The 24,183-nt window shown below is 46.3% G+C and overlaps 2 protein-coding genes across 5 annotated transcripts; one reads left to right on the top strand and one right to left on the bottom strand.

The window, feature by feature from the left end:
* The first annotated feature begins 412 nt into the window (after positions 1-412).
* TMEM140 (transmembrane protein 140) lies at positions 413-15,799 on the top strand. 4 transcript variants are annotated; one of them, XM_019480975.2, is made up of 4 exons: positions 413-729; positions 7,205-7,305; positions 8,140-8,269; positions 13,685-15,799. In XM_019480975.2, exon 4 carries the CDS (start codon positions 13,742-13,744, stop codon positions 14,327-14,329), a length of 588 nt encoding a protein of 195 aa, XP_019336520.1. In that variant the 5' UTR covers positions 413-729; positions 7,205-7,305; positions 8,140-8,269; positions 13,685-13,741; the 3' UTR covers positions 14,330-15,799. The 4 variants fall into 4 exon arrangements, with proteins under 4 accessions (XP_019336520.1, XP_006261215.1, XP_019336522.1 ...); XM_006261153.4 differs by having other exon boundaries at positions 8,140-8,238; XM_019480977.2 differs by lacking the exons at positions 413-729; positions 7,205-7,305; positions 8,140-8,269 and adding an exon at positions 9,590-10,772.
* CYREN (cell cycle regulator of NHEJ) lies at positions 14,404-23,544 on the bottom strand. Its single transcript, XM_059726315.1, has 3 exons — positions 22,084-23,544; positions 20,943-21,009; positions 14,404-14,550 (listed from the first exon to the last, which is right to left on the bottom strand). The coding sequence occupies exons 1-3, from the start codon at positions 22,302-22,304 to the stop codon at positions 14,434-14,436; spliced, it is 405 nt and encodes a 134-aa protein (XP_059582298.1). The 5' UTR covers positions 22,305-23,544; the 3' UTR covers positions 14,404-14,433.
* Positions 23,545-24,183: the final 639 nt, after the last annotated feature.

Consider the following 24,183-nt stretch of genomic DNA (forward strand, 5'->3'; position numbering starts at 1 on the left):
GGGAGAGGCCTCTTGAAATAGATGCTTGTTCTACTACCAGTAGCTGTATTGAAATAGAGCTCTGGGAAGCTTAGGGAGTGAGGGATAGTCTTCGTGGTTCAAACAGTAAGATGGGCAAGGTCTATGCTAAAAATGGTTTGCTGGCCAACCGTTCTAGAGCAGATGTCATTATACTAGTGAAAGAGTGTGTTTGCCAGCTGGTATCATTCCCCAAACAAAATAAGCTATCCTGGCAAATGCAGTTCTATGCTAGCGTATTTGTGCCTGCCCTTAAGACTTTGACCAGTATAAAATGCTGTAAAAAATAAGCACCCCCCCTAATGAATTACTAGCCTAAGCAACGTTTCTAGTGTACATGTGGTCTTTCTCTTAGTAAGTAGCTCATTTGTATAAGCAGTAGACAGGAGAGATATGTTGAAACATGTTTGCCACCAGCTAGGGTCAGGCTTTGTTATAAATCCTTTGACAACACAGGGATTGTTTTTATTTTCACGTGACAAGAATGGAAAGTCCCCATACCAAAAATGAAAGTGAAAATACCCAGCTTTTAAAAATCACACACATAAAGTAAAGACAGCCAGTTCTGGTGCAGCACTCAGTTGGAGAACAGCTGACTAACAAAACGCAAGGCTGCAGAAGCTGTAGTCAAGAAGACTGACAAAACAGGACTTTGAGTTCTGCCTCTTCTTGTTGCTTTCGGAATTCAGCATTCACTATGATGCCTCTCCTGTAAGTATCCTCCCCATTGGCTACTCTGTTTTTGAGATGTTGTTTTGGAGATTATACTGCACATGTGAAAAACAAGTCTCTTTCCTGAGCCTTTTAAAGAGACACCAGAAATTTAAATCCCTGCTTCCATTTGTTTTGTTTTTTTTACTTGTTTCTCTTATATGTAGAATGTAAACTCAATCTAATCAAAAGGGATATGGGGAAAGGACTGTTTACTTTCCATATTTGCTTCTTTTGTTTATTTGATGATTGAGGGGTATAATCAGTTTCTTTCTGCATTATATTTTGTGAGTTTGACAGCACTCTTTGTGTAGCAAATGTCACGTATTCATGTCAAATTTTCACGCAGCAACAGGAAAGTGAAAACAATTTTTTTAATAGAAAAATTAACTAAAAAAAAAAATCATGGAAGCTGTGACAAAACCCTGGGCTGTCAGTGTGCTCCCAGAGATACACCTGTTTGTGTAAGCTTACCAGTCCCCCACTGCCTTGGGTGGGTCTGCCCAAGTTATTGATCTGCCCAGAAGTTATAACTGAGCATAGGCAACTGAGTCAAATGACAGAAAAAAATAAAAGGGTTTATTTCATAGGAAGAAAAAGTGATCAAATGCTTTGACAACAGAATATGGTAAAACAAACCTGACAAAAACTGACAACCTCCTTAGGCTACTCTCAGACTACCACCTAGCCTTCATAAAACGTCAATGAAAATTCCCCCAGGGTAACCACCCTGTCAGTCACAGCCAGCTCCCTCCACCCAGGGGCCTCCAGTCCCCCTCTCCTCCCAGGGAGCCCTCCCTGCCTGGCGCTGCTTCCAGAACATTCCACACAGCTCCCCCACACTGACAGAGGCAAGCAGGTGAGATCAAGAACAAGTAAAGACCTAAAATTACCCTCCTACAACAACATGCGAACCCTACCTAACATTCCTCTTGTTTCTTCCCCCTCCTCCGTCCCCTCCCTTTTTTCCAGTGGGTTAGATTTGTGGTTAACAAGAGTTGAATTGACTGAAAAAGTAAAATGAGATTATTGGCATTTCTGTGATGCATCTCCCTGGCTTCCTTGCTTGAACAAAGTCAGGGTGCTCCAATCATGTCACCTGTGTCTGCTGGGCCAAATTTTTCTCTCATGTCCGCAGGGCAGAGGCGTTCATTTCAAAGGGGTTAAGGAACCATGGAAAAGCAGTGCGAATGACAGCAGAATCAGAAACCTGTGTTTTTTTGTGTATGTGACAAGGTGTTCCTAAGAGCACTGATTAAAGATTGAGCTTTGTGCTCTGCTAACGATGCCTACAGGTGTTTAGGGGCTGTGATCTAACTCATGGCACTTTATACAAAGCACCATGAGTTAGAGCCCCCTCCCCACCGACCCAACAGACACCTGTTGGACTGGGGGAGATCAAGCTTGCCTGCACTGGCCCTGGCCAGCAGCTGGGAGCACTCCAGTGGCCTCCAAGGACACTGCCAAACCATCCCTCCCCCCAGCCTGCCCCGCACCCTCCAGCTCTGGGGCTGTCAACAGGGGAGAGAGGGGGAAAGAAAGGGAGCATCACAGAGCTGCCAGTAGCTTTTCCAGGCTGGAGCTGGAGCGGGGAAGGTGAGGTGGCCCGGCCCAACTATACCCCAATACTATAGCTGGGGGGGGCAAAAGGTGAGGGGGCTGTATTCCACCCCACTGCCCCTCAGCTCCAGCCAGGCAAAGCAACCAACAGCTCCATGCTGATCCCTCCTCTACCCCTCCCCTTTTTCTCCTCTCCTTCCCTCCCCCACTGACAACCACAGGGTTGGGTCTAGGCTGGTAGTCACCAACTTGAGCACCAGCCCAGCCCTACAAAGTGTGAAAAATTAACCCTGGAGGGAACACAAATTCCCTAAGGTGCTCTGCTTTAGAACACCTTCATCTAATACCTCATTTGACCAGGGTTACTTTTTTACATGATCAGCCATTTTACAAGTCCTCTGTAGCCAACCACATGTGTTACATCGCAACTGTAGAGCACTTTCAGGGGCCCAGTCTTGTGAAAAATGTAACTTATGTAAGCACCCTATGGAACTAGGCAGCTGATGCAACTGAGCAAATTAAGTGGTAACAAAAAGTATTACATCAAAAGCAGAGGACTGAAATCAGCTGACTCAGTCACATTAAAATGGGTGGGAGAGCACTGCCTACAGGTGGGGCGCTGGCATGGAGCTAAAGGGGAAACATCACCTGGCCATCCCTCCCTCAACCTTTCAGGAGCTCTGGCTCAAGCAGTAGAGAGGACAGAGAAACAGCACCTGGCGTTTTGCTGCTGCTACTAGAGGGGATGTTACCTCCTATTTTGTCACAGAAAAACAATGATTTTTTGGCCACTCAGCATGCATGTCAGCTGCAAAAAGGGGAACCTCTGGCCCCTGAAATGTGCACTGCTGCTGCCATCTAGGGCACAATACTGGCCAGTTAAACCTCTGAGCTGATTTACACCAGATAAATCTGGATCCCTATCTGTGGGCTTTGGATCAGGCCTGCACCATCCCATGTAATTAAAGTGCCTGTACCGTCCTATGTATCAGCATCCCGCATTTCAAAATGGTACGAGGGTGCTTTAACTAAAGCTCAACTAAAGCTTGTCGAATTAGCTTTAGTTAAAGCGCCCCCTGTGCCATTTTGAAGTATAGGCATGCTAGTATACGAGACATGGAGGCTGCTAGGGGCATGCTAATTAGCATGCTCCAGCAGACTCCATTAATCGAATCTGCTCCAATGGACTGTAATTATAACATGTCAGAACATCCTCCCTGCATGTCTATAGGCACCTTGCTTAGCTATCTAGCATTAAGTTATAAATGAAATCCTGAAACCCTACATTCAGCTGCTGCCTTAACCACAGAGGCACCTAAATTGCCTAGGTACTTCATGGTGTCTACATGGTACAATGAACTGCCAGACAGACATACCAAAGGTAGCTCTCAAGCTCAGGGTCTGGTCACACATTACACTAAGGACGTGTTTTATTGTAGTTTTCAGTTGCTGACTGGTCTTTCATTTTCCTATCTTCCTTGCTTAATCTGTTCTTTGCACTGTAAGCAAGACCTGGGCAAAAAAAAAAAAAAGGAATAAAGAAACAACACCTTACTAATCACGTACAAGTTCTTCTTTTGCTTAAAGGCAGACAAGTTTTGTTTGCTTAAATGCATGCAACATCAGTGAAAGAGAAACCTACTGTCATTTACAGGAATCTCAAACACAAAAGCCTTTCAGCAGCAGTAAGAGGATATCTATAAGGCCTTTGTGCGTTTTGCACTTAGAATCTGTTTTATTTTAGATCAGAGTAAGTGTTACTATGAGTTTAAAAGTTTTCTGAGCAGCTGCACAGCAATGCTTGCTAAATAAAACATGTCGTAAGTGCCAAAGTCATTAAAGACTCCGGTATACTGCAGTGTGCTGCAGGGGCTGGGACCAACAAACAACTTTTTTTGGTCCAGCTGGCCCACTGCACCAGAGTCTCTTGACAGTATTACCTCCATGGAGCAGTGAGGTGTTAGCTCAACCCTTTAGGTATATGATTGAGAGCAGGGGTGGGCAATTATTTTGGCTGGTGGGCCATTTGAAGAGTTTTGGTAAGCTGTTGAGGGACACACACACAAAATCTTTCAGAAATAATCATTTTGAGAAATTATAGATAAAAAACAAATCATACACTAAAAATCAAATATCTACTATAACATATTTTAATTTTATTTTTAAAATCTTTTTCTGAATTTTTTTGTGTGTAGTGTATATAGAGGTGAGCTGCATAATAAAAGGGGGTGGGAGGTGTAGAGTACATGTGCCGGGGGGGACTGCCTGTGGGCTAGGTCCTGGAAGCTTACCAGCGGTGAAGGGAGGAGGACGTGGGGGTGCGTGCAGCAGAGCTAGCCTGGGCTGTGCAGGTGTGGTCCATACTCCTCACCCCTCATTCAGCCCATGGCTGTCCACATGGTGCTCCATATGGGACTGAGCCCCACCTGCTCCCACCCCATGCCCTCCTCCCATCCACATGCTGGGGCAGGAACTGCCCAGAGCCCTGCTGCTCCATCAGGGGAGAAGCTGCAGGTAGTATTCAAGACAAAGTGGAACAACTTCAATAACAGATATCAAAGGAGCCCCCACCCCACCCCACCCAAAAGGGGCAAAGGGATTCACATGGGAGATATAGGTTCAAATCTTCTCAGGCATCACTACCTCCTGTGGTTGCTGGGCTCTTGGGGAAAAGGGCTGAGGTGCTAAACTCCCAGGATAGGTTTCATGGATGTGAATCTTGATAGAAGGACACACCTTCCTGAAGCTCAGTGCTAGGCATCTAACTCCTTAAAGGGAGCTGAGGCTAAGCATTCAGCATTTCCTACTGAAAACATAGGCAAGCAGGACTGGGATGAGGGGTAGGGGAGCTGTGGGGCAGCAGGTGAGATTGAGGCAGGGAGTGGTAGTCTGTGGAGGTAGTACTGCTTAGTACTGGACATACCCCATTTGAAAATTTTCCTTATAGTAGATCAGTACTAACAGGATGCTAATGTTAAAATCTAGTCAGGCTGGGAGAAGAAAATGCTGGTAAGCTTCAAGTCAGCAGATCAATTCCCACCTCTAGGCATTGAGACTCTGTCATCTGCTGTTGCTTATGACCATGACCAACAACTGAGTATATCACCAGCAGCAGCACACTCTTGAAAATCAAGCACACAGCTCATATCCATGCATCCCAGTACTCCCACCCTTTTGAGGAGTGATACAAACACACCATTGCATGCAGTACACCTACCAGCTGCAACTTTTATTGCTGTTTGGCCCCTGAACTGATCTAGATGCTGGGAGGTGACTGTAACAGAAACTATCATTAATTAGTCCCAGAATGCAGGCTCCTTTTGGATCCAGAATGATCTGGCAAAGACTGGAGGCAAGAAGCAGTGCTGCCACTACTTTAGAAAGAGAATGGGGCAGGAGGCAGTGAGAAGAGATGGATGTCAAAGGGTTACAGTGAATTTGCAGGATACTTTCTATTGCAGATCAGTGGCAGATGAGGTTCTGAGCACACCACAGAAGAATCCCCTCACTTCCCCTCCATGCTTAGAGGCAAGATCCTTCCCTTCCATTCCCCACTACCCCACCTGGCCCCGATGTTTTCCTCCCAGGGCAGGGAGAGCTTCAGAGCAGCTTCTGCCCATTCCAGATGGGATGAGTAGGGCCTGGGCTCAGTTGGGAATGCAACACAATGGCAGCAATGGTGATATGTGGGTGGGTGGGTTTCCCCTCCCTGCCCAGTCCCTCCAGGAGCAGGCATAAGAGGGAACACCCTCCTCCATCATGGTTGCTGTTGCCACTGTCCCAGCTGAGCCCAGCCTCTGTACAGCTTGGCTGGAGTAGGCCAGATAGGCTCTAAAGCTTCCTGTGCCCCCAAGACAGCACAGAAAGCAGCAGCAAGAGAAGGATGGGGAGAGGAAGGGATATGTCTTTGAGCACTGAAGGGAAACAAGGGGAATCTCTTGAGGTGTGATCCAGTCCAGAAGGATCCACCCCTGGGCACTCTTCCCCTCTCTCCCATCTCCTGCTTAGCCTGTTAATGTTCATTGGAGGTTAGCATATCAATACACATGCTATAAGTCAGCTAACTGCTTCCTCTGTCTTCCTGTCAAGGCAAGAAGCAATAGGGCTGCTTGTTTGTGATAAGCAGGGCTGCTATTTCTGGGGACATGAGCTTCCTGCATCCCCTTGGCACCAGAGCTGGAGTTGGCATCAAGGCTGGTATGAATTTAGATATGCTAAATTTATTAAATAAAGGTTTCTCTTTCAAGTGAGACCAAGCTCCTCTATGAGCTGTATGCTTATTAAAGAGTAGATGGCTTATTTGTATATAAGCCTTGTCATCTGAGCCCTTATGTTCCTTCCTCTCCCCAGCTGTGGTGTACAGTAGGGACAGCTACCTTCTAACTCAGCATTGGCTTCAGTGTCACATATTACGTGACTAACTTAAGAATGAAAAGTGTTATTTTATATATAAATTCCCAGAAGTTTGCTGAGCTGTATGGGAAGCAAGGAACCTCAGGTCCCCTTTCCCTGTTATTCCAGCAGGTGATTTACACTAAAGTTGGACTTTTCTAGTTTGATGTGCATTCAAATCTGTAAGATTCTAACCAGTGTGTAGGGAAGGGTGAGAGAGAGCCTGGCTGCGAGGGCTGGTTGCATATGGAAGCTTTTACCTGTCCACTCTAAAAGATGATGGGGTGTCACAGTAAACAACAACAAAAGAGCAAGTGCTCGGCTGCCGTGGGGTTGTAGAGCTGGTGTGGATGAGGCATCTGCTGTTGAGGGGATGGTACTTTGGGGGCTCCGGGTTGGAAATGATTTGGGATCTATTATTCTTTTCAGTTCAGACATGCTCCTTTATTTCCCAGTGAGGTGGGCTATGGGTTTAATTGTTCACAAATTTCTGATGTCTTTGAATCTTTGTGTTTTGTTATAGTGAAATGCAGGCCCTTGGTGAGTGTGCCATACCATTCAGGACTTTCCAGAAGCGTGTCTTGAAGAAGAGCTCCAAGAGAGACCTTAGGAAGCTGAAGTGAGGTATTGATTGGGTAGGGGTTTTCTTGGAGAACAGATAGATTTGGGGTACTTGTGTTACAATGATGTGTGATCCTAAAGAAATAAGTCCCTGATAGGGGAGAAGAAGGCACGGGGGGCAAGGGAGGTAGGAAAGAAATGTTCCCTTAGATGTTAAACCTCTATGAATAAATAATATGAAGAAAGCTATGGGTCAGTATTTGATACAATGTTCAGATTAGGTCTTACATTACCCTTGTATGTGGGAGATTGGGGTTCCAGCCCTTGTCCAGGTGTCTTGGTATAGATCCTGAGAGTATTGAACACCCTCCAGGAGCATCTGTGCTGCAGTTATGGCCAGGGATCTGCTTACAGTATAATTTTTCCATGGCACATTGAAACCATGGCTTGGTCCAGTAGTTGAAAAGTTTTAACCATGTCTCCTAGCTCTGCTAAAACCTACAGCCTCTAGGAAAAGGGTGGAATGTGTGCCTCAACTTCCCGAACAGTGACAAGTGTTATTAATGGGAAGCTGAGTCTTCTGCCCTGGTGGGAAAATGATGATTTAAGAAGCAGTCATCTGAGGGTGGAAACCTGCAAGAGGATGACTTCCCAAAGAGAAATTCTGTAAGGGAAGTGGGGTGCTTGAGATTAATCCTTTCTCTGTAGACTGCTCAAAGCCAAATGCAGAGTAAGCAGGTCCAAGCTCCTGCTTACTTATGACACCTTGAAGACCCAAAGAGCAAGTGATCCCTAAACTCTTGAGGGCCTGGAACAAGTAGGCTGCTTTTACTGATCACCCTTCCCTGAGTAGACTGGCTGGGGAGCTTCTCCTTACCTCTGATTTTTGTCTTTCAGCCTAAAGAGAGAACCCAGAAAGTACAACTGAAAGGAAACCTAGTCTCTAGAACTAGAGAAGCAGAGAGTAACGTCTGCCAAGAAGAACTGCCATTAGAGGTTTGTCTGTCTAGTAGGCCTGTGCGAATAGGTAGGTATTCGATTCGGCTTCGGATCCAGCCGATTTCAGATGCCAGCAATCCAATTCACAGCTCCGGATCAGTTTCCCACTTCGATTCAGCCGAATCAGCTCCAAAGCTTCGGAGCCACTTCAGTGATCCGGCCATAAGGTATAATGGAGAATCGATGAAATATCTATAACTTTGTTGGTTTTTGTCTGATTTGGATGAAACTTGTAGGAGTGGTAGCCTCTGATGAGATCATGATGCCTGCCATGCTTCAAGGAGATGGGTGTGGTGGGGTTTGGGGAAAACTGCACCCCAAATTCTTGAAAGCAAAACTCATGTCATGTGTATATGTTATGCCACAGCGGGGTGAGAACTGCAGGGTGATCACTCCTGCTGAGACCACAAAGCCTGCCAAGTTTCAAGGTGATAGGTGCAGGGGGAGTCTGGCTTCTGAGGCCCTGCACCTCTGGCTGCTAACAGGTAAAACTCATGACATAGATGACCCTGTGTGTGTTAAGGCACAGTGAGGTGAACACTGCAGACCTGCTAGCCCCTGCTGAGGCCACCAAGCCTGCCAGCTCTCAAGGAGATCGGTGCAGGGGGGGCCTGGGGCCCTGCACCCCTAGCTGCTGGCAGACAAAACTTGTGACATGGGTGCTTGTGCAACTGACTGTGCCTGTCTTGGTGCAGTTGATGGTCTGTATTGATTATTTCCTCTCTTTAGTCTGTGGTTTTCCAGGCATTAATCCTTGCTCATTAACTCATTACATTAGCTGGCTACTGTGTATTGAGCTGGTCACCGAGTGAATCATGATTGATTGGTAACACAGTAGCCTAGCAGCCAGGCCTGCCATAGTCCCCCACCACCCATGCCCCAAGATGGACACAGTTGCACAAGCACCCATGTCACAAGTTTTGCCTGTCAGCAGCTAGAGGTTCAGGGCCCCAGAACCCAGAAGCCTTGCACCCATCTCCTCAACAGCTGGCAGGCTTTGTGGCCACAGCAGGGGCCACCATCCCTGCAGCTTTCACCCTGCTGCGCCTTAACACACAGTGTCACCCATGTCATGAGTCTTGCTTGTCTGCGGCTTGAAGTGCAGTTCTCCCCAAACCCTTGAACCTACCTCCTTGAAACTTGGCAGGATTTGTGCCCTCTGCAGGGGCTACCATCCCTGCAGTTTTGACCCCACTGTGGCTTAACACATACATGTAATGTGTGTTTTGCTTTCAGGACTTTGAAGTGTGGTTTCCCAGAAACCCCTTCACTTATCACCTTGAAACTTGTCATGGGTCATGCTCTCAGTAGGGCCTACCATCTGTGCAAGTTTCATCTAAATCAGTCAAAAGACAACAAAGTTATAGATATTTAATTGATCCCCATTATACTCTATGGCCGAATCAGCTCCAAATCTATTTGGAAAGCCTAAAGCTTCCAGCAATTAGATTTGGACTCCAAATCATCCATATCATCTCTGCATCATGATCCAAAGCTTTGCACAGCCCTCCCATCCAGTATATTTCCAATATTTCCACAGCTCCCTCTTCCTTGATTCCTAGACCCCACATTGAGATTGGGTCTCAGGAACTGTGACATGCAGTGGAGGCACCTGGTTTTTAGGTACTTCCCATCTACTCTGCTGCTTTATCAGAATCCACAGCCTAAGTTAGGCACTTAACTCTCCCTGTGCATTGTATCGGAAGCTTAAGTGCCTTAGAATGGGCCCATACAATGAATGAGAAGACCCCTGATCTAGCCAACAAAAAAACACTGAGGAGAGGTGTAAATTTTAAATCCCATCCCTCTCCAGGGCTTGGGCACTGTTCTCAGCCCTACCAGGAAGTGTAGCTCTGGATTCACAGCCTAGAACTCTATCCTGAATGTGGGTGCTTACATTATCTCTGATGGATACAGAGCAGGGTCAACCTTCTTTCAAAACACAGTATGAAGACCATGCCACATCAACCCATTCCATCCATAAATATTTCAGTGCTTAGAGCCCTTACCTGGGATCTAAGAAACCTAAGCTCAGGGCCCACCTCAGTCTCAGGGAATTGCAAGCCACATCTCCCAGGAGACTGCTTTCATTACCGGACTAGAGGCTAGGCTGGTGGGGGGCACCCTCCATCACTCCTGTTCAACCTGTTTGACTTTGCATAGCATTATTAATCATTGAGTCAGGAAGAGCTAGGCAGTGTACGTACATTACTCCAGCCTGCTGAGAAGGGGTATTCTCATGGGGGAGTCAAGGTCGTAGTCCCTACTTCAGAAAGTACTTCTGTATCTGTATCCAAACCTGTTTAATGCAAAATACAAACATAGTGCTTGGATCAGGGTATGGAACCCAGAGCTGTCCTCACCCAGGTGAGTGCCCTGATCAGCAGGCAACAGAGTCACTGCCACCACATTTTGGCCAGAGCCTGGACAGTGTTCGGATCACACCTATGGAATCAAGGCCCTCAGGCAAGATAGGCAGAGGAATCTGTACTTTGGTGGACTTCAACAGGGTGTAAGTGCTCACATTTAAGGTAAGCTGTTCAGCCCAATTAAGACTGTGGTATTCTGGGTATGTCTAGAAGCAAAATTTTAGGTGCAAGAGATCCTTAATATCAACTATTTAGGCACTTAAGTGCTTCTAGGATTAGGCAGCAGTTGAATGTGTGCATATGTGTGTGGGGGGGGGGGAAGATTAAGGATCTGAAATTAAGACATAGGTATTCAAATTCTGCCTAAATCCCACTGAGACCTCTTGTAGACCTGTACTCCAGTCCAAAGTTCAAATTGCTTATCACCCTTGTGTTTGTTTCTCATGAATGATGATTCATACACTTTTGCTTTCAGTTCTATTAAAAATAAGTGTTTCCCAGAATAGCTGCTACTGTCATCTTCCCTAAGGCATGTAACACACAGAGGACCTTGTTGTCAAGCTTGATAGTTAACTTAATAGTTAACCTGACCTAAAAACTGACTCATTGTCCATGCACAAAGCATCTCCCTAGAAGCTTCTACCTGGAGGAACTTCTGTTCATGTTACTCCCCTACAACTATCTGAATTTAGACTGAATTTAGTAGGTCTTTACAATGAAACTATAAATGCTTCCTCCTTTCCCCTGTCCCATTGAGCATGACAGGCCAGTTTTCTAGTGTAACAGTTGCATTAACCCTAAGTGTAACTAGGACTTGCAGTTTATTTGACTCTTTAATCTATTGTTTTAGGACTAAGGTAGAGGTATGGTTTTGTATTCATAACTCCTTTTCTATGTGGTACTATATTAGCAGGATCCTGGCTGGCATGTTTTGAAATAGGATACATAATTAGTGCTGAAGCCAGTAAGGAAGGTTGAATTCTATATCAACACGCAACTCACTTGTTCTCCATGTAATTATATATATCTTACCCATTCATCTAGCCAAATTCCCAAGTCACTCTGTTTCCCATAATGTCTAAGGTCACAGGATATTGTCAGAGTTCCCTTCTGACCTCTTTCTATGCTAGACTTTTTTTTTCCCCCCCACCAAGTAAGCAAGATTGGTTCTGGTCTTTTCTGTCCATTTACTAATATTATCTATTCACATATTGCTTGGTTGACCTCTTCTTCTCCTTCTGTTTTCTCTTACTTGAAGTATGGTGCTGGCCAAATGAGGACGTCTCATAACATCTCTACATCTGAATTATGTCAAGGAGGCTTTCTTATTTTCCAACAGCAGTTGCGAAGTTCCAGCAGCAGTTCCAGCTGCCTCTTTGATTTGTCCTATGAATTGCATACAGTATCTTTAAGAGTCATCTGTAGTACTTCATTTCAAAGTCTTGTGTTTGTCTTTTTACACCTACATTTGGGGTCCAGCTTTCAAATGTGCATATAGCTTGTTGATATTGCCATTAATCTAAAAAGACAGATCCTTATTTTGATAGAGATCCTTGTCCTTCAAGACCTTAAACAGTTTTCCTTGTACTACTGTTGCCATTGAAATTCTTGTCTGTACCTCTGTGTCTGATCTACAGTTTTCTGAGAGATTTGACTTCAAATATTTTAAAAGTTTAATTTTTCAGGATGCCTCCCTTTTGAATGTATGTATCTATATTGCCATGTACATCCACAGACCTGATATTTCTTTTGCCCACGGTGATCTCCATTTCATGAAATATTGCTATAGTGTTTAGGCCCTGTGTTAATTCTGCCAGTTCCCTTACTGATCCTGATCAGCTTGCTTTTATCTTTTGCCTTCCTCTAGTAGGGGACATGGTCCTCTTCCTTGGATCTCTCCAGTGTATTTTAACAATGCTTTCAGCTGCAGGACCTTTATAATGCCCTTGTCCTCCTATTTTACCTGTGGCAAATTAGGGAGTTCTTAGGGGAGGCAGGGGTGGGCAGTGTCCCTTGCAGTTGTGCGAAAGGTGTTTGCGTAGTTTTACAAATTAGTTATACAAACACTTGTCTAGAATAGTTTAGATAGGGATGATTCTGCTTTTGAGCAGTGCATTGGACTACATAATCTCTAGTGGTCTCTTCTACCTACAGTTGATACTAACCTATTGAAGTGTTCAAGTGCATCTGAAGAGAAAAGAAAATGCCCACCTATCTTACATCAATGTAAATCTTAAATTCTTCCCATAAGGTAACTCCCTGATGAGAAAAAAAAATAAGAAGAGTTGCTGTAGAGTGATGTGATAGTATACATACTCCCTGGATTGATATTATGCTTTGTCACAAATCCCCATAAAGCCAAACACAATCAACGTTTCTTGTTTTTCTAGTTGTAATGTATTTCCATTTGGTAGCCAATACACTTTATGCAAAGTATTCTCAAATTGCAAATCTTCTCAGGTGTATTAAGGTCTTTTGTGAAACCTGCCTGTCCTGCTGGTATTATATTTTCTATCCATGGCTTCAATTAACTCGGCAAAATGTGTAGTAGTACTTTGCTTGGGTAACTAATCAGGCCTATAGTTCTGCACTTACTGCATTCTCAGAAGCTTACTGCAATCTCACAAACTTGTGAGAATTGAATTATCACTATCAATCTTGTCTATTGCTCGGCCAGTTTCCAGGCTGCCATTTAATGTTACAGATCTTAGGAAGGATCCCAGTCATTTATCACTCATCCCTGTTTTACAAATTCAGCAAGGATATTGTCATTTCCTGTACCTTTCCTGTTTTTTACACTTTGCTATTGCTGCCTCAGCTTCAGCCATAAGGATTCCTTAACAACTCCTCGTATAGGTCATTAGCAGCATTTGATCCTTAAATCTCTAGCACTACAGTATTAAATCCTACCACTTAATCTCACAGAATGAACTAGCCCTTAGGCTGTTATCCTCTAGCAGACTAGTCCTAAAAGAGGGCATTAGCACTCACTCTGGTGTGCTATGTAGAAGAAAATAGTGGTACCTGTGGCATATACACTGAAATTGAAGGTTCTCTCTGTTCATGTCTCACAGCAGGTCTCTCTGAAGAGAGCACTACTGAAGTATCAAGGACCCAGCAGAGCAACCAGAATGGTCCTATTTTGCCAGAAAAAGTTGATGTATCTGCTCCTTCTGATTATTTTCTTTCTGGCTGTGGGGTCTGTTGCCCTGATGGCTTATGCCCTTTTGGTGGAAGCTGGAAACATTGTCAACCTTCCTAATAAAAGAATTGGCTTTTACAACTTCTGCCTGTGGAATGAGATGATTGAAGACCTGCAATGCCTGATGATCAAGGACTTTGAGAAGATAGACATTCACCAGGCTGCAATAGCGGTGGCAAGGTTCTTTGTATATTCTCCCCTGGTTATCTGTCTCTTTTCATTACCTCTCATTGTGCATGTACAGTATAGTAATGACAGAACGAAATGGGAAGTGATCCTTACGATGCTGGGCATCACAACCATAATGTTATCTGGTGGCCTTAGCTTGTTTTTGTTTCAGGTCTGGCCTTGGATACAGGTCTCTGAGCTTTCTGGAGCTTTCATAGCATTAGCTGGGGCTCAGGTTCTGCTGGTGCTCCAGCTGGTTGCTGCAGCTACATATCTCAAGTGGGTGAAGAATAATCTTATCAGGGGCAGCTCTTCCCCTGAGGAGCAACTTCCACCCTTGCAAGTCTGAAGAGGGAGAGGGAGACATACCACAGGTGCCTTTCCATAGTCGGCATGACAGTAACTATAATTGCTTTCGTGGAATCAGAAAAAATATATGACTTAAACTTTATTTTAGTTATAAGATGACATAACCGCTTTGTGTAGAATTGCTGGCTCTGTACAGTAGAACAGATAAGGGCAAGTATTTGTTCTTTGTAACTCCTCTGCAACTGCTTTGCTCACCGTGGCCTTGAAGGTAGCAAAAAAAAAAAGTATATACAAAGTTAATTTCCAGGTGCAAGGAGGTTTGTGAACTAACCTCGCCTCCCCCATTAGTTCCCATCCTGATTACAGCAAAGAAATAATGAAGTAATATTATAGCCGCTTTTCATGCTAATTTCACTATATGATCACGTGAGTTGTAAGCAACTGTTAAAAAGTATATAAGCCTCCTGATTTTGCTCGGGGGGGGACCCCTTCCAAGTGCTTGGGAAATCCATGTCACTTTGGAACTCCCCCTACAGCTGTAGTTTCTTTTGAATAAAAGCTTCTGCTGACCTGACCCAAAAGTATGCTGCGTGTGTTTCCACGACACTTTGATTGCTTATACTTTTATATAATGAAATATTTAACCAGTAAAATAATCTAGTTATGATTTACTTTATATAATAATTTGATCAGTCATCATTAGCGGTCTGGAATTAACCATCTGTTTTTAAATTTCTTATTGCTTAGCATAAATATATTGGTCTCATGATGTTAGACACATTTGATCTATTGGACTTATTACTTTATAACTTAAATTTAGTATAAGGAAAATTGCTTGTGTAAGGGTTTTCAGTATGTCTGATGTATGTGGAAAGAGGTAATGAAAGGGTGAATGATGTATGTATGTGACAATGTGAAGGAAGACAGTTCTCTTGCACCAGGCGAAGATAGTCTTTTGTGGTTTAACGGTTTAAGGCTGCAGTGACATTGAATCAGTTCAGGATTACCGAATACTAGATCATGCTTCACCCTGATGGCTAAAGACTACAAGCAACGACCCCCCTGAAGACTGCAGACCACAAAGCCAGAAGATCATATCCTACCACTCCCAGCCTGCCAACAGGACAAGGATGACCTTCATGTCTCACTCGGAGGAATCCATAGGCTTGTATGGACAGTGATCCCTATAAAGAATGAACATGAAGACAAGGCTTTGGGTCTTTTCCACCTGCAAGGAGTTTTGGGTGTGTCCAACAAGACCTGACTCCATCTCTCATTGTCAGTCTGGCTGGCCACCAGACTGACCTGAGCAACTTTAGAACTTGGTAACACCTTAACCTTTGCAGGACTGTCTAACTATTTGTGTGTGTGCACTTGTCTTTCTTGTATGAATGAATGAATGAATGAATGAATGTGTATGCATGGTGATGAGTGAAGCAAACATCCTTACTGTTTTTTTTCTTTTCATGTTGTATATTTTATGTTCCAATAAAAGCAGTGTTGTGCCTTATCCCCTGCTTAAGATTTCTGCTTGTTTTTAATTCACACTGCGTGCAACACAGTGCCTTGTGAGAAATTACCACTCTAGTTTTTGCAGTCTTCTCAAATCTGGCCCTTAGATTGGTCCAAAATGCCACTAGCATGCTTTGCTCTTGCATGCCTGAGTTTGCCACATCTTCAGCTCTACCAGAGCTATCCTGTGATGCACACACAACTCATAATACAGAATGTCACATGATACCATACCTTCACAGGAACATCTGATCAGCTAATGCTTTACACAATAGGTGATGGCCAGAGGACCACATCAAAAGGCTGGCTTCACAAGCACTCTCTACAACATGAGTAGTCAGAGGTAGCCCTCCATCCAGCCTCCTCCCCATTTGTAGTGGTCTTAGAATGCACCCTCCCACTCCCACACTCCTTATTATCTTCTATGCTGCTCTTTTCCAGTCCAACTTGGTCTCCTTCTCTTCCTCTGCAAATAGTTGAACTGCTACAATTGGGAGTAAAGAGAAGCCTTTTTTTGATACCACTGAACTCCTTCAGGAGACTTAGTCTTCAGTGCCACTTCAGAAGCTAGAAATATCTTGTCAGTTTATTAGTTATGTTCAGCACAGCTAAACAATGGAGCTCAAATTACTGAAGGCATTCAAGCACCTGCCTCACTTCTACTAATATCAAATCAGTTGGCTGAATGGAAGAGAAATGTCTGAATAGTTTTGACAATCTGGGCTCAAGTTATTGCAATTAATCTTTGTTAGTTAACCTATCATTTTGGTTTGCATATGCACTATTTGCAAGAACTGAATGGCCTGGTATATTTAAAAATGAGTGTATAGCTGTCAGCAGAAACCATGGAATTCTTTCTGTAGCTCGAGTCAGCTGTGACTGTGGCTTAAGGCAATGCCCCGTCCCTTGGTTTCTACTTATGGAACATTTCAGCCTCTGGAACAGTTCAAATAGGGAAAGAGCAAGAGTAGTTTGGCCTTCTTGTTCCCTATACCAGGAGCCTTGGGTGTGCCTCTTCAAATATAGTACATATAAAATATAATAGACAGCAGCAGTGGGGGACTCGGCTCCATGCTGCTTCTGCTGCAGCTGCCTGCTGCTGGGGGCAGGGAGCTGCAGACGTGGGTCCCCAGCCCCATAGCCCTGACAGCTGGGGGCCCCTCCAGCAGGGCTGGAGGGCAAGGGCTGTGGGTGGGGGGCAAGAGGCACGAGTGGGGCAGTGAGGAGTACCAGCAGGGCTGGGGGGGCTTTGGAGGCAGTGAAAGGCACCAGCAGGGGGCTTTTAATTTTAATAACGGAGTTTGGGGGTTTTGTCAGAGAATTTGCATGGGTTTTTTTTGTTTTTTTAATCTGAGAAAACCAGGACCCCTGGTAATGACCTAGCCTTGCCAGAGAAGTCAACAAAGTCCAAAATCATAATCCCTGTTCCAAAATAACAGGGCATCAGCATCATCCAGTTCCTCCTCCTGCTTGGAGGAGGGAAAGCCTTCATTCCACCTTGTAGCAGGGACTGGGGCCAAGCCCCTGCTATACCCCCACTGAGTCAGCTGCACTGTCAGGAAACTTGCCCAGCTGGGTCCAGACAAGTGGTGCGTCGCCAGTGCACCGGATGAAATGGTCCAGGGAGAGCCAGGGAAACAGGCAGGCACCTGGGGCTGAAGAACATGTGCCCCAGGGAGCTAGCTCTGACTGGCCTGGACAGAAGACCGGGTAGTTTAAAGGGAGACTCCAAAAAAGGTGTGGTGTTTGGCATCTCCAGGAACAGGGAGTGGACAGCTGGCCCAGGGAAGAAGACCCAACAAATCTGAGAATCCTACTGGCCTAAACCTCGCGGAGCATCACAACCCAGGCAAGCTCTGAGTAAGGATCTTCTCTGCACACCCAGAAAGCTAAGTAACAGCGAATGGCAATGTAATGGGGGTCATCCCAGCAAGCCCTTAGAGCCAGGACTAAGCGGGGAATACCCATAGAACAGTTGGTAGAAGCTGACTGGGAGAAGGGAAAGAACAGACCCACTGAGTGAAGTGGGACCTTGAGAGAAGTTGAGGTGGCCAGAGTAAAGGAGAGATTTGTGTGGCACACTAGAGAAAAGAAAAACAGAGCTTAAACCAGATAGTGATAGCTAACAGAACCCTCGAACTGGGAAGGAAGCAAGAGTGATCAAACCTTTTTTTGAGTGTAGGTATACTGGAATTAGAAACAATTGAGGAGTAAAAGATCTCACCTTTTGATTTATTGTCCCTGTGTAAATACAGGCCAGATGGAGAGAAAGATCTCCTTTGTCCTTGATCTATGGTTACAGAACCCTAATTCCCTACAACTGAGTCTGTTAAAAGAGGTTTAGTCTACAAGGCCTGAAGTAAGGCTGGAAGAGACCAGAAAGTGTGAAAGGAGCTAGTTCATGAATAATCACAGAAACTTAAAAGAGTCACTAGAAGAAAGGAGTAGAGATGATGACAAAGGGAGAGGAGAGAAAAGAGGATGGGTAGAGTATAACCCAATCAATTCAGCCAAGGAGAGGCTCAACCAGAAGAAACCTAGACCAAAGAACCACAGGGTAAATAACCTGGCTGAGCTTGAGCAGAGACTCTGCAAGGTATCTCACACTCCTGACCAACAAAGAATAGTGACCAAACACCTGAGGAAAGGAGCAGGGTAAAGGGGAGGTGCAACCCTGCAGAAGACCATGGTCCCTGCCAGACTGACCTCTGCTCAGAGTCCTCGAATACCATTATACCATCAAGGCCTGGCAGGCGAGCGGGGAGGACAAGCCCAAGGTCAAGGTAATTCTAATGCAGCTGGGTGGACAAGAGGGCACACACTCACACACCTAATCTGCTCCCCTCACCTACCTCAATACTCCCTCCTTTCACACTGATATTCCCTTTCAGCATGCTCTGGGACAAATGTCTGAAGGTCAGAGTTAAACAGTAGTTTGCTATCTGGCAGGCAACTTGCTGCTGCTGCCTACTCCACCCATGCGACTGGCCCAAGTTCTCAATAGTATACTTTATTTGAAATCCCATCTCCTTCCATAGCCTAGAAAGCACCCACAAGCAGGGACATCACCAGACGCTCCCAGAGAGTAGACACTCATTTGAAAAATAAGAAGTTGAGATATCAAACTTAACATAATGTTGATAAAAGACAGCCTGCAGAAAGAACTCATGGGTTAGCAAGGGCTACAACCCAGCACACCTTCCACTACCCTGCCTCACACTGACTCGAAAGGTAAAACCTGGGGCTAAGAAGAATTCAGTCTCCATGACCCCCGTGCAAAGACTGCCAGTTTGGAAGTCCCACAGTTCTAAGTGAGGTGGGAGGGCCCAATGGTAATAAGGACTCTGCAAGTGGGGTTAGGAGGAGTATTAAGAATGGAGAAGATGGTGCCAAAGTCATAAGCATCTCCAAGGTATCTCCAAGATATTCTGGTCATGAACATGCAAGCTCAGTTCAGGGCATGACTGGATGGGAACTGCTTACTCTCATACATATGTGCACTCTCAGCTTTTCTTCATGCTCACTTCATTTCCACAAAAGAGGAAGAAATGTCAAAGGAGCTATTTAAAAACAACCAACTCTTTAAGCAATTCTGATGTTCCAAACAAAAAATCCCAATGTTCATCTTCCCCTGAGCCAACAACCAGCAAAGGGTCTTTCCAAGGCCTTGTTATGAGTTCCAGGTTCACTTTGTATAGAGAGACCACTGGCTTCCCAAAAGCATCTCTGCTGTCATCATTTCTAGATCCATCATTCTAGTAACCTTGTGGGTCTTTCCCACTTTCTGTCCTCTAAAATGGTTCCTGCTATATTAGTTTTGATTGGAGCAGCAGCAGCAAAACAGACTTTAAGTAAAAAATATCTCCCTGACATATTTTAAAACATCGTCATCTTCATCCTCTGACACAGTCCTGTCAGCACAGCCCAAAGCTTCAGTCTGGGGCTTGCTGCCTGACTTCAGTGTTCTGGACCCATTTGTAGATGCTGGACTCCACTGAGGATCAATCTGCAACTGCTGGCATCCCTGCTCCTCTTCACTTTCGGACAAAACTTTGTCCTCTCTTTCCTTGCATTTCAAATTCTGGCAAATAAAATAATTGTACACACCCATAAAACATGTCTCAAAGATAAAGCCTTATCTAAATAGAAACCCTTTCTATAATCATCTAAAATCTGGCTATTTCACCCCAAAGTGGCAACACTCCATATCCAGAAGTGTAGGTCCAGAAATTAATACTGCTCTGGCCCACTGGAACCTCAGGGGAAATCATACTGGAGACCAATGTTTTGCACCTAACTGCAATTTGGTGAGAACCCTGCAGCTAACATTTTTACAGTCACAAAAGCTTCAGATTGTTTAATGACCTCAAGTGGTTGGTAATTCTTATATTATATCTCCTGAGAAATTAAAGACTCTTCAGGATGGAACAGGAGAGGATCAGAAACAAGTAGAGCAATGGCTCTCAACCAGGGTGCCACTGCAACTGGGTGAAGCATGCTCTCCTGCCTGTGTAAGGGTTATCCAGCTCTCCTGCCTGTGTTAGGGTTATCCAATAAACTTAAAGGAGGCAGGAGTACCCAGTCCTGCCACAGCGCTTCCTGGTCCTACCCTGCACACTCCTCCCAGAAACAGAGGTGCTGTCCTGCCTTCTCATATTTATTTATAGACACTTAAATGCCCCCATCACCTTAGTCCCTGGTCATCTCCCCACCAGCCAAATAGAAGAGTTCAATCATCTGCATTTTACTTACAGGGAACTTGAGGCCCAAAAATTAGGTGACTTGCCCAAGGTCAAACCAGTAGGCTGTGGCAAAGCATGATACAGTCATTGGATCCTGTACCTAAACCAGATGGATGCCCCTTCCTTTCTCTGGCCTAGTTCACTCCCTGCTGTCCCTTCCATCACAACAGCTTCAACAAGGGTGAATGCTCAAGTTCTCACACTGAATTATGGTGTTACTAACATAGAGTAGATGGGAAAAAAGGAAAAAGTTTCTATTTAGCTTTCCTGGCAAGGAAGTTTCCTTAAGGGAAGGGGCGCAGTGCAGACATTTTAAAATTAGTCTGGGGAAAAGCACTGGTGGAAGTTTGATAAAGCCTGATGAGGCAGGGAGACAGGCCCATAGACATCACTGCTCACCTCAGCCAGTATCCCCAGTGCCACAGTCACCAGCTCTGCTTCATTCATACAGTACACAGTCACAGTCCTGGAAAGAGAGAAAGGAGACACCAAAATCAGTGATAACATAGGGAATGTTGAGCTGCAATGCACAAAAAAAACAGGTGGAAGTTAACACATTCTACTCTCCTCTCACTACCCCCTGCTCAGACTGAGACTTCTACATCTGTGGGAGTTCACTCTACCAGATCACCAAAAAGAAGATGCAGGGCGAGGGTGTAGGAATGATACTGTTTGCCTTGCTCAGAGACTAGCCACAAAACCAAGCAAAGCTGCTGCTTCTCTGCACACATGCAGGAGTTAGAGGAGAACAAGAGTAGAGGGTTACAGCAGGTGTTTCTATCTATGAGGCCCCTAGCCTGTCTGTGAATGCTGCCCCTCTGGAAACACCCTAGGTGTGCACATTGTAGGAAAAAGCAGGCAGGATCCTACACAGGGTTCGCTTCAGGAATCCCCTTTGTTCCCAAAATTCCTGTTTTTGAAAGACAAGAAGTCAGAAATAGGAGTGAGATTCTCTTCTCTCTCAGTCTTACACCAACATAAGTGCACTGGCTGCAGTTGAGTTGTTCCTTGTATATACCAGCTGCAAGCAGCAATTAGGTACCTCTTCTGGGTCTGCTCTTCCTGTGCCTTTCAATAACCATCCTAAAACCTTACACTGCTAACTGTCCCTGAGGAATCTCAAAACACTTCACCAACTGTGGGAACAAGGATCAACAACAGGAACACAGCGGGACAGGGAATGCAGGGAGCAAAGCAAAGAATTATTTAGCTCACAGCAAATGTGAAATTGCAAGAGGTATTCAGCTGTGGCTCTAGCACTAAGACTCTCCTTGGCATCTGTGAAGTGCTATCAGATCTATGCACTTGGGCCCTTTGTTTTGTACCTCAGGACCCTACCATCACATGGCCCCCAGCCACCAGGCTGGGAATCCCTATAGGTCTGAAGCAGGGCAGAAGGCCCCTTAACAAGCCACTGCCTCCACATCACTCACAAAACTGTACCTTCTTCCTTGGAATTTTCTTATCCCAGCATCAGTCAGACCCCATTTTGCTTAGCATATTTGAATCAACATAATCAGAGATGGCACAATGCACTTACCCTGCCTCAGCTGCCTTCTTCCTCCTCTTGGGTCTTGCTGGCGGCATTGTCTCTCTCTGCTCTGCCACCCCTGCTATCATCCATGGGGGGAGGACCCTCTTCTTTGCTGTTGATGCACAGGCCTCCATCTCTTGTAATGTGCAAAAGGAAACGCTACCCACAATCAAGACACAGGCACAAAGATCAAAGTAAGGACTACCTGTCCTAATGGTTAGCACCATACGCACACTCTCACACAGCAGCCTTTATTAACGCTCTGCTAAGGTGCCACCAGGAAGAAATGAACAAGAGGCCCCCAATGAATGTCTTGAGAAGACGCTGGCTAGGTAGGTGGAAAGACAGACAGACAGACAGATGCAAGGAAGCAGGCAGTACCTTTTATTTTAAAATAATTTTCCATAGTCCAAGGCCAATTATCCAGAACAAATTCCAAATCTGAGAGCCAGTCCACTACCGGCAAACATCCCCTACCCCCATCTGGGGCTTCAGATGTTCCTAAATCTTCTGGCAGGCATCCTACGTGCAGGCCCAAGCCCGCAGGCTTGGGGTTCATTCGGATGCCCCCGAGTTTTGCTTGCCCTCAGCCGTAAGGTCCCAGGGCAAGCCAGGGAGGTCCCCCATTTCCATAAAGTGGGCATAAAGCCAAGGTTAGCTATGCATTACCTATGCGGGTACTATACCATGCCAGCAGAGTGGTCTTCCCCAGTGCAACCAGGAAGCCACTGTGGTGACCATGCTACTTCCCCTGCCAGGCAAGCACAGACCACATTTGATCTGAGCCTTCAAGAAGACAGTGTCAGCACCTGTAAGACTATATATCTGTACTGCTAGTGCGCAGTCACACCCCTGTCCCCTCCTCTGGCACGCATCTACAAACAGAGGCTGGCTCTCACCACCTGAAACCCCCCTTGCTCTCAGGTCGTGCGGTCAGGCCCCTGGGCGCGAGGAAGACCCTGGTGCTGAGGCCCCCAAGACCCCAGCCCCTCCCCCGACACCTCACGCGGCTGCCCCGTGCCAAAGGCGGGCGAGCTGAAGGCCCCACCCCGCAGCAAAGGGGCACGGGACGCGCAGAGCTGAGGGCCGCCAGGGGCAAGGCGGCTGGGCGCGGCTCCCGCCCCATGTCCCGGCAGCGAGGCCCCCGGCCGCTCCCCGCGCAAGGCCCGACTCCCGCTCGCCGGCCTCAGGCCCGCCGCTCGGGCGTGGGCAGCGGCCCCGGAGGAAGGAGCCTGGCCTGCGCCTTGCTACTGCACCATCGCCGCCGCCACCACGCAGCGCAGGGCAGGGCAGGGCGGCCCGGCCTCCACGCCCGCAGGCGGCGAGCTCGCCTCGCCTCGCCCCGCCCCCTAGCAGCGCCGGGCGGGATCGGGGCCCGCGGGCACCCCGCCCCCAACCCGCACGTCAGCCGCCGGCCCCGCTGCCGGGGCAGAGCGAGACGTGCTTCGGGCCTCATCCTCCCCCAACCTCTCCCGCCGCAAGGACCTCGCTCGCCCGAGAAGTCGCTCCAGCCTCCTCCGCTGGCAGCTTCCGGCGGATACAAGAGCCTGTTGGGCAGCTGGGGGGGGCTCGAAGCCGCGACTACAAAGGTTTCAAACACAGGCTGCAAAAGGACTGATTCCCCCGCTATAAAGCTGACTGGTAGGGTGCTATGTTGCCCTTTCCATTCTCCTGGCCTTGTGATGCACCCACGCAGGGAGCAGGCAGGCTGACGTTTCACTCCTGCAGCACCCAGAGAGAAAGGCAGCTCCGCTGCAGTGCCCATTCTCTATCCCTCCCCACCATCCTGTAGGAGACAGCAGAGCAAAAGCGATCAGCTAGAAGAGCAGCAAATCAGTGTTCATTCCCCTTCCTCTCTCGGGGGATTTTCGGTTGGGTAAGCATCCGGCAGCTATGTCAGCCGAGCAGATGCTCTGTGATGTTGCACCGAAACGGTGGTTCCCTGCTCCCACCATAACCCCATGGGTCTGTCTACACTCGACATAATGCCCCATAGAGGCTCCCATGCTTGGCCGGCCCACTCACCCATTATGTAGAGACCCAAGGAACAAGCCCTTCCCTCTGGCTCCACTTTAGGGAGTAGGAGACCCATGTCTAAATCTGTAC

Source organism: Alligator mississippiensis, chromosome 4, assembly GCF_030867095.1.
Source record: "Alligator mississippiensis isolate rAllMis1 chromosome 4, rAllMis1, whole genome shotgun sequence".
In the NCBI taxonomy this organism is placed as follows: Eukaryota; Metazoa; Chordata; order Crocodylia; family Alligatoridae; genus Alligator; species Alligator mississippiensis.